This window comes from Pelophylax lessonae (genome assembly GCF_965119305.1).
Source record: "Pelophylax lessonae genome assembly, chromosome: 9".
Lineage (NCBI taxonomy): Eukaryota > Metazoa > Chordata > Amphibia > Anura > Ranidae > Pelophylax > Pelophylax lessonae.
This window is the reverse complement of record NC_138776.1, coordinates 151,455,993-151,471,767: the sequence shown is the minus strand read 5'-3', so window position 1 is coordinate 151,471,767 and position 15,775 is coordinate 151,455,993. Positions and strand designations below refer to the sequence as shown.

Below are 15,775 nucleotides of genomic sequence, written 5' to 3'. Positions count from 1 at the left end.
CCCCACACTGGCCAGTAAGTGCAATACTATTTGCACAGGAATGTAAATCATTTGTAACAATACACTAGAGGGAGATCATTCTGTGAATGAAGGCACACTGAGGGCTTGTTTACACCTGTGTGGGCGAGTTGTAAAAACAGGTCATTCAGCTGCATTTTTACTGTCCCCTTAAGCTGAAAAGACAGCCAATAGTGTGGCATTTACAGGACTGTCAAACGCCTCTGAAAAGTGAACCACATGTTATAGTTTCACAATTCTTAGAGCCGGTTCACACTGCCACGACTTGTCAGGCGACTTGGTCGCCTGACAAGTAGCGCTCCATTTTGTGCAATGGAACCGTTCTAATCAGAGCGACTCAAGTCTCTCCGACTTAGAAAAAGGTTCCTGCACTACTTCTTTGCGAAGCCGGAGCGACTTGCGTTGACTTCTGTTATGAGAAGTCGTTTGCAAGCTGCGATGAAGTTGTGCTGCACGGGCGAACCGACTCTTAGTGTCTTCATTGATCTCACTCTCATGCTGTGTAAAACCTGTGAAACAAAAAAAAAAATACAAAATTTAGTACTACATATCACAATATAGAAAATGTTAACTCATTCTATAGGACCTCATGCACACTGAACATTTTTGCAGTTGCTCCTAGGGGCGTCAGGCCAATGAAATTAATTCACTCCCAAGCGCATGACGCCTGTAAAAGTGCCTTAACCCATTACACAATCTGGCAAGCATCCAGCGTTTTTAATGCCAAAATGCTACTGCTAGGAGGAAAGGCTTTTAAGAGAGTTTGCAAAACGTCCTGTGTGCATCAGGTGTAAAATAGGCTTTTTTTTAGTGAATTGAATACTTGAGATAAATAATATATAGTTATTTTAAGGCAAAAATTATTTTTGTTATTAAACTCTTAGTGAATTGATCCCACAATGTTGTGTTCTCTTATGTTAAAGAATTTTTTTAGTAATATTTATTTATTGTTTCTGTTGTTAAGAAAATCCCAAATTTTGGGTTGTAAACCGCAACAACCAGGGATTCCCTCACTTTGAAAGACATTTCGTCTCACCTGCTGTTTTGCTATGGGACAGGCTCTTGTTAATGGGACACAGCAAGAAAAAAAAAAAAAACCTGACAAGGGGTTTAAACTCTCCCTTACTCTATCCAAAATGGAAAAAAATGCCCTTAGTTCTACTTTAATGCTAATTGTGTGATTACCTAGTGCTTCTTTGTAAAATAGATTTCTGCAAACTTCATATGATCATTGCTTTCTGTCTATGTGGTCACCAGATGCAAAAATTTAACTTAATATGTTCTGTATTTGTGTTTAGGTTTAATAACTTGGGGATCGTTCATGTCACAAAAAAGAGTCAGCTTGAAATCCTGAAGGAAAAGATAAGACAGCAAATAATGAGAACCCGTTGTCTCACAGGTAAAACAATGAACTGTGCAGCAACTTTTTATATAGGCTGCTGTTATTGTTTCTATTCTCAGTTATGTTTAGTTTACAGTTAGTTTTTTTTTTTTTTTTTTAACAGTACATGCAAACATTTTAAAAATGCTGTCATATGTGCTCTGAAAATTAAACAGACTTTTTTTTATCAACTGAAATGAAATCCAAAACTGAAGCATGTGGAAATGTGACCCTGTTTCTTATCATGATGGATTTATCCTTTTGCAGAACAAGATGAGAAAGATATAGAGGCAGAAGTAAAAGATCTGAAGAAAGTTACAGACCTGAGCATTGTCCGGCTTCGGTTTACAGCATATTTGCCAGACAGCACTGGTGCTTATACTCTCCGTTTGAAGCCAGTAATTTCTGATCCCATCCATGACAGCAGTGAGTGATTTGATTTATACACTGTGTAATACAGAATATAGAGGTTAAACTAAATCCAGGCTGTTCATCAGATTTGCCGTTTGTTCTGGTCAGTTCCTCTTCTTTTTCATTCTGTCTATGCCAAGCATGGTAGCAGATGGATACTGTTGTAGTCAGTTTGCGTCTCCCTGATTCTTCTTTGAAGATACAGGAGTCTGTGCGGACACAAATGTGTCTATAGCCTCTATAGTCAGTTAAGTAGCCACATCCCTCCATGGCCAGCCCTGCAGTTGTGGCTTCCAGCTGAAGCCTCCTTTCATATAGCAGCTGCTGATTGTAACTGAGCTCTGAAGAGGGAAAAAGAGTTACATGTGGCTGGGTGCAGTACATCGTTAATGTTCACCACAAGAAAACTGTAAGAGACCAGGAGCAGCATCAAATGGAATGATCTTCTCCCTAACCGTGAGATGGAACTTTAACCACTTCTGGACCGGAAGGATTTGCCCCCTAATGACCGGGCCATTTTTTGGGATTCGGCACTGCTTTACTTTAATGGAAAATTGCGTGGTCGTGCGACACTGTACCGAAATAAAATTTATATCCTTTTTTTCCCCACAAATAGTGCTTTCTTTTGATCACCTGTGCAATTTTTTATTTTATTTTTTTTTTTATTTTTTGCGCTGTTAATAAAAAATGACCGACAATTTAGGGGAAAAAAACCCAATATTTCTCACACTCTGCTATTAAACATCCCCCCCCCAAAAAAAATTTTTTAAAAACCTAAATTTTTCATCCTTTTAGGCCAATTTGTATTCTACTACATATTTTTGTTTAAAAAAAAAATTAGCAATAAGCGTATTTTGATTAGTTTGTGCAACAGTTATCGCGTCTAAAAATTTGGGGAAAGATTTGTCATTTTTATTTATTTATTACTAGTAATGGCGGCGATCTGGGATTTTTAGCGGGACTGCGAGATTGCGTTGGACAGATCTGAACCTAACTGACAGTTTTGACACTTTTGGGGGGGGGGGGGGGGGAGTGACCAGTGACATTACTACAGTAATCAGTGCTAAAAATATGCAGTTACTGTAATAATGACTTTGGCAGGGAAGCGGTTAATCTAGGGGTGATCAAAGGGTTAAGTGTGAGCTTAGTGGAGTGTTTACTAACTGTATGGGGGATGGGCTTGTGAAATGACCACAGAGACCTGTGATCCTATATATCCTATACCTGTGATCATTTCAGAGAGAAGAACGGTCAGCTGTGTTTACAACAGCTGACCGTCGTCCTTTGCAACCCTGCTGCCTAGTGGGGGCAGAAGCGTTCGCCCCCCCCCCCCCCCCCCAGCACCACATGTGCGACCAACGTAGGGCCTACGTTGGTTCGCGTAGGAGAGCCAGCCTTCCGCCCTTCCAGGGTGGTTGGGAAGGTGGTAAAATGATCAACGCAACAGATTTATATACAAGTGAAAGAACTATTCTCATGGGGTCATTGCTGCTCCAGGGGAACTGCAATCCACAGGTGTGCCAAGAGTTGTACATCCAATACCTGACATGAGAGGTTCCTATTAGGGATCGACCAATTATCGGCAACACCGATATATATCGTGAGCCAATATGCACTTTCCCTGGTATATCGGAATCGGCCCCTGAGGTTACCGATATTGCCGATATTTCGGGAAAGGGCTGTACCGGAGTGATGCCTGCAGCTAGAGGCATCACCCCTGTAACCGGCGCCACTCGGCTGTCATTACAAGGAGCGGTAGGGGACATCTCTCCCCTCCTACCGCCGTCCGCGGCTCGCCGAAAATATTTTATTATATCTTTTCATGTGACAAAACTGAAGAATTCCACTTTGCTACAATGTAAAGTAGTGAGTGTTCAGCTTGTATAACAGTGTAAATTTGCTGTCCCCTCAAAATAACTCAATACACAGCCATTAATGTCTGAACCACTGGCAACAAAAGTGAGTGCACCCCTAAGTGAACATGTCCAAATTGGGCCCAATTTTCCCTCCCCGATGTCATGTGACTTGTTAGTGTTACAAGGTCTCGGGGAGAATGGGGAGCAGGTGTGTTAAATTATTTGGTGTTATCGCTCTCACTCTATCATACTGGTCACTGGAAGATCAACATGGCACCTCATGGCAAAATCTCTGAGGATCTGAAGAAAAAAAATTGTTGTTCTACATAAATATGGCCTAGGCTATAAGAAGATTGCCAAGACCCTGAAACTGAGCTGCAGCACGGTGGCCAAGACCATACAGCGGCTTAACAGGACAGGTTCCACTCAGAACAGGTCTCGCCATGGTCCACCAAAGAAGTTGGGCCCAATTTGGACATGTTCACTTAGGGGTGTACTACCTTTTGTTGCCAGCGGTTTAGACATTAATGGCTGTGTATTGAGTTATTTTGAGGGGACAGCAAATTTACACTGTTATACAAGCTGTACACTCACTACTTTACATTGTAGCAAAGTGTTATTTCCTCAGTGTTGTCACATGAAAAGATATAAAAAATATTTTCAAAAATGTGAGGGGTGTACTCACTTTTGTGAGATACTGTAAAGGCACATAATGTCAATAGTAATGTCATGTAGGTGTCATTAGCAGAGAACACAGGAAAAGTACCTCTGTGCCTTGTGATGGGAAATCAGATTAAACACTGTTTCTCTTTCGTTCATTGACAGACACAGCTCCTGATCTTCTTAACTATTGTGTTATACTTTCCTCTACAGGAGTAGGACACTAGGCAGAAAAAAGTCTGGCTATGCCTGTGGGCAGTCCCAGGGGGTATATTCCCTCTCTCTGCTGAAGGTACTTTTGTCTGCCTAGTCAAGAGCTAGGACCTAGTTCCTTGCTGGGATCTCTGGTCCTGGCAGTTTATTATATTTAGATTTTTCTCCTAGTTTCTTCCTGTGAGATCTACAGTCAACTGCTGGACTGGGCGACGGGCTGGATAATCTAGATCCAGTGGTCACCCCAGTCTGGCGACCGAGTGTGTGCAGACCTCAGCTCCGACAGCCCCCCTTTTCGATGGAGAGGAGGTTCTGTCTGGAGCGCCCCCCCGGGTTCTCATCTTTCCCGCATCCTACCCCTCCCCTCCACTTATGCTGGGGCTGTGTGGGTGGTCTGGTCCACCTCCTGGGGTGGGGGAAGGGCGCTATGCTGGTGATGGGATTGGGGGGGGGGGTGGTTGTGCTGCTGGCAACCGGACGAACGGCTGTGGGGGGTGTACCTGGTGGGGGGCTCCTGCCAGGCCTGTCTTTGAGGCCTAGGGATTCCTCCTGGGATCCTGGTGGTGCTGCCATTTTCTTGTAGCCTGTGTGCTGAATGCATGGCTGCCATGTTTGTGTAGTCCGGCAGCCATTTTGCGGTGGTTTGCCATTGAAAATAGCAGCTGCCATGACAGTGGAGGTCTGTGTGCGGCAATTTAGGCAGTGGGAGCCCCCCCCCCCCCCCCCCTTATCCCCTGGTGCTGACTCCTGGATCTTTTTACTTCCTGATCACCACGCGTGGAGTGCAGATTATTCTGGTGGCTGCAGGTGCCTGTTTCTGCTGGGTAGTGAGTCTAGTGGGGTCCTCTCCCTCTCTGCTGAGGATCGCTTGGTGCTTTGTGCCTGGCGACGGGGTGGTGCTGCCAGAGCGGTGGGTGTATTCCCTTTGTAGTGTTTTTCACTTTTTGTGGGGTCCCCTTTTCGTGGAGTCTTTGGAGCACATCTCCCCACCTGATCCCCTCTCTGAGGCTGCAGGGCCCTCCGGGTCCTAACCATCCATCGATGCACTGACGGCAGTCCTGGAATCCTTTGTGTCCTGGGTAAAGGAGACTTTCGGGCGACGGGCTAGCAAAAAGCGCCCCCCGCCTTCCCTGCCTCATCTGTGTCATCAGAACCTGAATCTGATTCGGCCACTGCGGACGTGGGTCACCCTGTTGGGTCTGCGACTGCGCCGGGAATTCTCAGATAGTGAGGACGATTCCTCCACATCTGCAAGCGCGCACGAAAAGGCGCTGGTGGAAGCACTGATTGTATCTGTGTGTGAGACCTTAAAGATGGAGTACACAGCTGCAGCTGCGACGGAAACGAAAGGTTCCCTTTGGCACTCACAAGGCATCCAGAGCGGCAAAGGTTGTTTCCTTTCCCGCCTATTTTTACACAATTGTTGCTGTAGAGTGGGGATGACCAAAGCGTCCCCTTGGGGTCCCCAAGCGATTTGCTAGGCAATACCCCTATGATGAGTCCCTTATTAAGAAGTGGACTGTTCCACCGGTGGTGGACCCTCCAGTTTCCAGATTTACCAAGGCAACTATGATTCCGGTTGAAGAGCCCCCGGCCTTTAAGGATCCGGCTGACAGGAAGGCGGAGGCTGTGGCCCGCAAAATATACACTCTGGCTTGTTCGGCACTGAGGCCGGTATTCACCATTGTCCTGGTGTCACATACTCTGACTGAGTGAGCTAAGCTTTTACGCCGTGACCTGGAGGGAGAACAACTCCCCCCTGCCTTTGCTGAGCTGGCGGACCAGCTGGTCCAGGGGCTGCAGTTTTTCTGTGATGCCTCTTTGAATGCGGCTTCCCTAGTGGCGTGGCTCTCTGTTTTCGGAAGTGGTCCTTCGGCGTATCTTTTGGCTCAAATGCTGGTCTGTGGACCAGACTACTAAAAAAGCCTCGACAGATCTTCCCTTTCAAGGAGATCGCCTGTTTGGAGCTGCCCTGGATGGCATCATTAAAGGTCTCACAGGGGGAAAGAGTACATTTCTTTCTCAGGCTACTAAGGGCAAGGACCCTCGTCGTAGACGTGGACCCTTCTTCTCAGCACATACGTTTTTTCGTCCCTCAGGGTCGACTGACAAGGGCTCGAAGCCTTTCAGGGCCTCCTCTGGAGGATCCAAAAGAACCTGGTCTGGCAAGCCTATAGCGGGCTTCTCCAGACCTGCGGACAAGGCTCCTTCAGCATTAAGGTGCGCCCTCACCTGTATCGGGGGTGGGGGGATGTCTTTGTTGGTTTTGGACCAGTGGACTTCCCTGGTACAAGACAAGTGGGTCCACAAAGTCATTTGGCCCGGCTACAAGATCGAGTTTTGCTCTTGTCCCCTAGCAAAGTTCTTTACTTCCAACTTGCGCCTGTCCCCCGGACTGCTTACAGGGTCTGTTTGGGGCAGTACAAGACCTGTTACATGAAGGGGTGATTGTCCCAGTTCCAACTTCAGAACATTTTCAGGGTTTTTTCTCAAACCTGTTTACAGTTCCCAGGAAGGAAGGCATGGTGCATCCAATTCTGGACCTAAAGGCGCTGAACTGATTTGTGCAGGTGCAGAAGTTCAGAATGGAGTCCATTCGCACAGGGGTGGCATCCCTGAATCGGGGGGGGGGGGGGGGATTTTCTTGCCTCTATTGACATAAAGGATGCTTACCTTCACATTCCAATATGTGCCGGTCACCAGCGCTTCCTACGCTTTGCCGTGGGAGAGGAGCGTTATCAGTTTGTGGCGTTACCCTTTGGTCTTGCCTCTGCTCCTTGGGTCTTCACAAAAGTGTTAGCCACAGTGCTAGCATTGTACGCCAATGGGGGATCGTGGTACTGGGCTTCTTGGACGACCTCCTTCTGTGAGTCTCCTACTGCTCTGGTGGAAAACCTGGAAATCACCATACAAACTCTGAGGGAGTTCAGCTGGATTCTGAATTGCTGGAAGTCTGTTCTGGTTCCTTCCACAAAGCTGGACTATCTGAGTCTGACTCTGACTCTGGACTTAGCCAGAGTGCTCCTTCCTCTGGACAAACGCCTGAAATTGCAGGTTGCAATCCGTCTCCTGCTGTCCAGCAGATGGTCATCCCTCTAGATCTGCATGCGGGTGCTGGGCCTGATGGTGTCTACCTTCAAGGCGGTCCTGTTTGCACACTTCCATACAAGATCCCTGCTAAGGGAGATTCTGGCCAAATGGGACAAGACTCCGCAGTCTCTGGACATTTAGATCCAGCTGAGCCGGGGAACAAAGGAGTCCCTAATATTGTGTCTTCGTTCTTCGGCACTTTGGTTGGGCAAATCCTTCCTCCCCTTGTATTGGACAGTGGTCATCATGGATGTCAGCCTGTCCGGCTGGGGAGGCTTCCTCTGCAAAAATTCTGCTCAAGGGCTCTGGACACTGGAAGAAGTGATTTTTACCTTAATGTGGGGAATGCACCCAGACTTTAGAACCACTTTAAATAAAATCTGATTTGTCCTTATTGGCTTTTCATCTATAGCACATAGAAAGCAGTTGGTGGAATGAGAGTCACCCTCCTTCTGCGAGGCATCATTGCAAAAGAAAGTGGCTAATTTTGCAGAACAGGACATTTCATTTTTGAGGGCTGTGAAACAAGAGTTCTAATAAGAATCCATACTAATTCATCAGTTTGTCTTGAGTGACCTCTAGGGGCTGTATGGCTAAATGCAGCTGAGATTCTAGGAAACAACACAGTGATGATACAAGCAGTATTTTCTCTTGCATTCTCTTTAGTAGATATAATTTTTCTTACATACTGAAGTACTTTAAATATGAGCAGTGATTTTATGCTTTTGTGTCACTGTGTAAGAATGTATTTTAAAATGTATTGTTACTTTATTCCCATTTTATTTTATTTAGAATCTCCTGGAGCCTCTAACCTGCGTATTTCTCGAATGGACAAGACTGCAGGGTCTGTAAAAGGAGGAGACGAGGTGTACTTACTTTGTGATAAAGTGCAGAAAGGTACCTTTTTACTTTCATTTCCTTCACTTTTAAGGTCTAAGTGATTTTCACATCCCAAAGTTTTGCTTTTTTCAACCACTTCAATACCGGACACCTACTGCTCAGGCAAATTTTCAGCGTTGTCACATATACAATGACAATCGTACGGTCACGCAACACTGTACCCATATGAAATTTTTGTCATTTTTCACACAAATAGAGGTTTCTTTTGGTGTTTTTTAATCACCGCTGTTTTTTTTTTTGCTAAATAAATTAAAAAAAGAAAGCTGAAAAGTTTTTGGAAAAAAAAAACAAACCTGAATTTTTCTTAGTTTCTGTTATAACATTTTGCAGATAAATATTCTTTCCTCATAAATTTAGGCAAAAATGTATTCTTCTACATTTCTTTGGTGAAAATAACCCAAATCAGTGTATATTATTTTGGTCGGTAGGAAAGTTAAAAGTCCACAAACTATGGTATATATATCTGAAAATCGATCAGTACTAATGGCCTATCTCATTTCTTGAGGCTGGAAAATGCCAGGACAGTACAAATATCCCCCAAATGACCCCTTTTTTTGGAAAGCAGACAGTCAAGGGAATTTAGAAAGAGGCATGCAAGTTTTTTAAAGTTGTAATCTTTTGTGATTGGCCACAGCTAATTACATGGTACAGATGGGCTGTGATTGGACCTGTCTGTACCATAGGATCACAGTGATCAACACAATAGTACACAATAAATGGCATAAATCAAAACCATTCCTTGTGTACAATTGTCATGTTATCTGTTGTGATTAGTCACAGCGATCACATGGTTACTGGCAGCGGGCCAGTACACTCATCTGTCTTCTGCTGTGTCCGGTGGAAACAGCAGGTGACAGATTGCTCCGGAGCGTGGGCTGATCCTGGGAGGACGTAATATGACGTTCTCCAAAAATAACACAGCAACCGTCTGGCCCACTGTAGAATGGGGTTTAAGAACGGGGTCAAGAATTGGGAAGGGGTTAGGAATTAACTTATCATTTTTTTAATGGAATATGGGTTTCTAATAACTTCTTAATCTGGTGAAGAGGGTTTACTTCCTAGCAGCCATGTGTATTGGCCTTTTGCCACAATACAGGTATGTTGCATGTAGAGCTAGAGAGGGTTTATCATATGGCAGGTAAGAGTTCCTTCCTGGTCTTCAGTGTTGCACAAAGCCTAAGGCCTGTCAAATAGTACCAGTATTTGATATCAATTCAAGGTACCTGAGCTTTACTAGCCAAAGTCAGTGGGTGAATTTATTAACAAACAAGCAGTAGTCATCGTTCTGGTCTTACAGCAGTCTCCATGATCAGAGAGTTATCAGCTTCTTGCATATGACTTTCTCTTCAAAGGCATAGAAAATAAAGATATATTCTTGTTTGCTGTTGGAAACATATATTATTTATTGGTTTGAATTCTTGTGTAAGTGCACCTTTTATAAATACCTTTAAACAAAATGATTGTTTGAAAGAGAATATGGCATTGTCTTGAGAGGTGTATAGACCTAAATAGTTTGCGCATTGTTGCACACTGGCTGTGGTTTATTACTGTGTCCCAAATGTTTACATTCTTCTCCTCTTCTGCAGATGATATAGAAGTGCGGTTTTATGAAGATGATGAAAATGGCTGGGAGGCATTTGGGGACTTTGCACCAACAGATGTCCATAAGCAGGTATGTTAGATTCCGATACAGTATTTCCAGATTGCAAGTTTGTGCTGGTGCTGTAACTGGCTGTAAGACAGAAGAGTAGGAAGTATAAACTTGCACATATTTGTTTTCTAATGTACCTTTTTTAAGGCTATTTCAAGCAAATGCCATTTTCATCAAGAATTCAAGCTGAATTCTTTTTAGTTTTGGACTTAGTGGACAAGGGTTAGAATCCCGATTAGATTTGTATTGCTATTTTTTTTAGCCATCTGGCAAATTGTGTGTGATCACTTAAGGCTCATACACACTATAAGAAAATCGGTCTAATGTTTTAGTCTGAGGAACTTTCGTACAATTTTCGTATAGCTGGTACACATTTTCTACAGCCGATTCCGACATTCTGAATGAAAGTTTCCAAGGGGACAAACTCCAAAATTTTTCTCGTATGGGAACAGAATGAACAATTTTAGTTTAAAGTGTTTTCGTTCGAGAAAAATCGGATCCTGATCAGAAAAAAATAAACAAAAAAACCTTTGTCGTACGAGAGTTTTTGTACGAATTTTCCTTCACCGGTTCCGATTTGCAGTGAAACAATGAGGAAAAGCGGACAATCGTTCGCCCAATTTTCTTATAGTGTGTACCCAACTTATGGCACAAAGGAAGCAAAATTTCTCTATCAGTAAATCACAGACAGTAAAATATTTTTTTTGTCAGTAAAATGGAAAGGGTAAGGACTTCTGATTTTATTGGTGTCTATTTGCCATTGGGGAGATCTCACATTGTGTTTGTTCACCAGGAAGTGAATGAAAACTTCCCAAACAGGGACACAGCAAATAAAAGACTAACACATTTTACAACCCTTTTCCACTATTTAAAAAAAAAAAAGTGTATATGTTGACAGGCTTAGAGCACAAGGTATGTTTATCCTGGTTTTCAGCTCACAGTCTGCTAGTACTAATACTGAATTTTATTTCATTGCATAGTGTTAGGGATCTAATAATCAAGCTAGTAATTTGGATGCTGTCTCTGGTAGTGAGGTTGACTATGTTTTTACAACAGAAGTGTAAAGGCTGATTGGTTTCTTTTATTGTTTAGTATGCCATTGTGTTCCGGACCCCTCCATACCATAAGCAGAAAATTGACCGCCCAGTGACAGTGTTCTTGCAGTTAAAACGAAAACGTGGCGGAGATGTCAGTGACTCCAAGCAGTTTACCTACTACCCTTTGGATCAAGGTAATTGATCATGTTGTCATGCACTAAGAAAATAAAATTATTTGTTAGCGGCTCTGATAACCTCTTGTTCTGTAGACAAAGAAGAAGTGGAGAGAAAAAGGAGAAAAGACATTCCATCGTTAAACCACAGCTTTGGTGGAGGAGCACCTATGGGGGGTGCAGGAGGAGGTGGAGGCTCTGGAGGTTTTGGGCATGCAGGAGGTAGGTGTGCTCACTAGTTCAGATGTTTTGTTTCTTTCCAATGCCTTCCTATGACACATCCACATAGCATGCTGCTCTAAAACCATTACCTCATTATTCACACCTTCCTGGCCCTTAATGTGTTATAAATGTAGTCAGAAATATTTAATGTGTTTAAATATTTATTCATTTTAAAAAAAACACTTTTATTGATTCAAGAGAAGGTTCTTTGGTTGCTCTGACTGATTTTTTTACTTCATAATTCACAAGGGAATAATATGAATTACTCCTATGGAGGCATACATAGTGGTTTCTTTACACACACCGGTCCGGTCTATCAGGGTGGATACGGGATGAAAGCTGACTCCTCTGAGACTTCACACCAGCCAGTAAACATTAAGAAGGAGGCAGACAAGACCACAGGCAGCCCCACACAGGAAAATGTTCCATCTTTCCAGAGAGAATACCAAGAAACCATACGTCAAGGTACAGAAAAAAAAAACATAGTCTTGTCAGAGTTTAAATGTATATATTATAGATATAGTGTTTTTTCCTTTTATTGTAGATTACCTGTTTAACACTGAATGTAATTGTTTACTGCAAAAATAACTATAAAAATTGGACTTACTGGTACCAGAGAAGAACGTCCACAAAGAATATATAAAAAGTATACATTTTATTACAAAGCATTAAAAAAGGTAGATAAACATTGATTCCAATATCCTGTGCAATTTGACCATACTAATAAACCAGCGTTATTATATTTGCAGAGGTAATGCAAGAGGTCATATTAATAAACCATCATTCTGCTTTGCAGAAGTGATGCAAGAGGTCAATGGATTTCGCCTATTAGTTTCCGCAGGACCTCATCTTCACAGCAAAGATAAAGTGGCCTAGCCAAAAGAAAAGGCACAGTAAACATAAAATACATAAAGCATCATAATATATTCAACATTTAAAATCTCTCTGTGTCAACTTATACATTGCTTAAACAATTAGCCTGGAGATAGTGGTATCATATGTGCTGTGACATGAAATATTAGAGAGTTGGATGCAACAGCAGATGTAACAAAATGTAAATGTGGACTGTTTGGAACTAGGACCTATGTATGAGACAGTATGGAATAGTGAGCAAGTAGCAGGCAATTCAATGAAATGTCAATCTGGGTGGCCTATATCGCCTAACTTACTTTAACCGCTTGCCGACCGCCGCAAGTAGATATACTGCGGCGGTCAGCCCCTCACAGGCAAAGTGACGTATATATACGTCACTAGCCTGTGAGGCTCTGGGGAGCGAGCGCGCGCCGTGCTCCCGCTCGGTCACGGACCCCCCCCCCCCGCGCGTGTGACCGGCGGACCCGATGTCCGCCGCTCACTCTGCGATCGTCAGGGGAGAGGGAGAAAGGCAGGCAGCTTGTGTAAACAAGCTGCCTGTCATTCTCCCCTGTGTAGAAACACTGATCATACGGTTCTACTATGTAGGACCGTTGATCAGTGTAACTACAGCTCAAGCCACAGCCAATCACAGTTAGAATCACGCCCCTAGGGACACACACAGCCCCTCCCTCTCAAATAAAGTTAACCCCTTCACTGCCAGTGTATTTTTACAGTAACAGTGCATATGTATAGCACTAATTACTGTAGAAATGTCACTGGTAACCCCAAAAGTGTCAAAAATGTCAGTCAAGGGTCCGATCTGGCCGCCCCAATGTCGCAGTACCGCAAAAAAAATCGCAGATTGCCGCCATTACGCGTTAAAAAAAAAACAACAAAAATGACAAAAATCTTTCCCTTTGTTAGTAAACGCAATAACTTTTGCGCAAACCAATCAAAATACGCTTTTTGCGATTTTTTTTTTTTTTTCACCAAACATATGTAGCATAAAACAAATTGGCCGAAAATGTTAAAAAATTTTGATTTTTACTTTTTTTTTGGGGGGAATTTCATATAAAAAATGTGAAAAATATTGTTATTTTTGCAAAATTGACGCTCTTTTTTTGTTTATAGCGCGTGATCAAAAAATCGCACAGGTGATCAAATACCACCAAACGAAAGCTCTGTTTGTGGGAAAAAAAGGACGTCAAATTCGTTTAGGTACAATGTCACACGACCGCGCAATTGTCCGTTAAAGTCACGCAGTGCCGAATCGCAAAATACCCCCTGGTCTTTTAGCAGCCAAATCCTCCGGGGCTTAAGTGGTTAATGGAAACCAGACAAAAGACCATTCAATTTTAGAAGAGGAACACGTGAATATCCTATCCCAAAATCCAAATCCCAAAGGACCAGACAGTTGGTATCAGCCTATAACAGCAATAACTAGGTTAAAAGCCATATAGTATATTCAAAGAAAAGTAACATCAAGCCAAATTATTCACATAGATCTCAGGCTACTGGGATGGCAGGTAATATTTGATATTACTTCTCTAAGAAGCATGTGTTCCTCTGCAGGTGTGTATATACAGCCAAAGACACAGTTCATCCACCCTAAACACATAAATTATGCCAGATCTAGTAGTTCCCAAAAGGAAAGATAGTACTACTATTTGCTAAACCACAGAGCCACTTATCTAGTGTATGTCCAACATCCATATCCCACCATCTGCAAGCAAGATCAATCATTTATCACATTATATATCCAGCTTGGCACCTCTTGCATCACTTCTGCAAAGCATAATGATGATGGTTTATTAGTATGGCCAAATCGAACAGGATATTGGAATCCATATTTTTCTACCTTTTTTTTTTTTTTAATGTTTTGGAATAAAATGTATACTTTTTATATATTCTTTGTGGTCATTCCTCTCTGATACCGGTAAAGTCCAATTTTTATTTTCAATAGTTTTATTGAGTTTTCATAAAGAAGGATACAGACAAATAACGACAGTGTTACACACTGCACAAGTAGATTATATACAAAGTATTACTTGTTGGAATACAATGCCAAATAATAGTCACATGTAATCTTGAATTAGGAGATAACATCAGTTCTAGACTTATAGTTGGGGTGCTATTCCCCATCCCCGGATACCCCATTTGATAAAAACTGTATCATGGGGAGGGTGACGACAGTCAACCACAGCTAGGTGTCAAAATTTTTACATTCAAAGATTATTATTTCTTTGAGGAACAAAAGAAGTATGCCAAGATAAACAAGTCAATGTAAAAAACGTCAAAAACAAAAACATGATGAAACTAATAATATCTAAAACATCCATTCATTTTGATAGCGAGCAGATTTTATACTGAGGACTGGAGAGGGCAAAACCCACCCGGGCCAAAATAAGCCCGAGAGGGAATGCACCCACAGGTCCCCCTGCCTCTAGAGCAGCTAATTTGAGGAACAATAACACAAGGAGAAGTGAATTGTCATGTTAACAACAATATGTCCTAAGAAGCTTAGTATCTTGGAAGCTGCGCACATACGCCCTCCTAAAGTCCAATTTTTATAGGTTTTGCAATAAATTGTTACACTGGATGTGGTATCTCTCTAAACAGCCAGAAATCACTCTTTTTTTACTGAATATAATTGATCAACTTTTTACAAAGAAGTAGTACTCATGTTTCTTCTCTCATCACAGCTCATATGTGCAGTATGCGAATGCTGTCCCTAGCCCAGCGTACCTCCAAGGCCTTAATGGACTATGCAGTAAGTGCAGATCCTCGCATGCTGCTGGCTGTGCAGAGACCGCTGACTGCCACTCGGGATGAGAATGGAGACACGTAAGCATTTTATTTCTTCTAGTAAATCCAAACATACACACCAGGTGAAAATGTTAGTTTTTGTACATGCAATAAAAGCATTTTCCTGGAGTCCATTGAGCAAGACAGGAATTTTTAAACTATTAAGATTTCCAAAAGCAATCCAGCTGAGGACTGGAATACACCTCAAATGCCAACAGGCCCATAAAACAAGAAAACTGGGGACCGCCTGCAGCTCAAAGAGGTGCTGGAGGGACCTATAACCAAAGCTGATATCAGATGGGGACAAAATAGAGTGCACCTTGGCAGGAAAAGGTAGACTTGGAACGTGGAAACAATAAGCTTGGATAATGGTCTGCCTGATCACCTTGGTGGAATGAGAAACCAAAGCACCCTTCAGGGGTTCATCCAAGATGGCAAAAAGAGAATTGGTTTCCTGAAAAAAACAGAGCGAGAGAGATTCTCAGAGCCTGAACCACAACCAG

At 42.7% G+C, this 15,775-nt stretch overlaps 1 protein-coding gene across 2 annotated transcripts in view; it reads left to right on the top strand.

The window, feature by feature from the left end:
* Window positions 1-15,775, top strand: part of NFKB2 (nuclear factor kappa B subunit 2) — a 94,550-nt gene that overhangs the window by 53,506 nt on the left and 25,269 nt on the right. For both annotated transcript variants that reach the window (XM_082267405.1, XM_082267404.1), the window contains 8 exons: window positions 1,317-1,417; window positions 1,667-1,825; window positions 8,422-8,526; window positions 10,116-10,201; window positions 11,273-11,411; window positions 11,487-11,612; window positions 11,862-12,077; window positions 15,170-15,311. In XM_082267405.1, coding sequence (XP_082123531.1) covers window positions 1,317-1,417; window positions 1,667-1,825; window positions 8,422-8,526; window positions 10,116-10,201; window positions 11,273-11,411; window positions 11,487-11,612; window positions 11,862-12,077; window positions 15,170-15,311 — 1,074 coding nt within the window. The remainder of the gene's footprint in view (window positions 1-1,316; window positions 1,418-1,666; window positions 1,826-8,421; window positions 8,527-10,115; window positions 10,202-11,272; window positions 11,412-11,486; window positions 11,613-11,861; window positions 12,078-15,169; window positions 15,312-15,775) is intronic.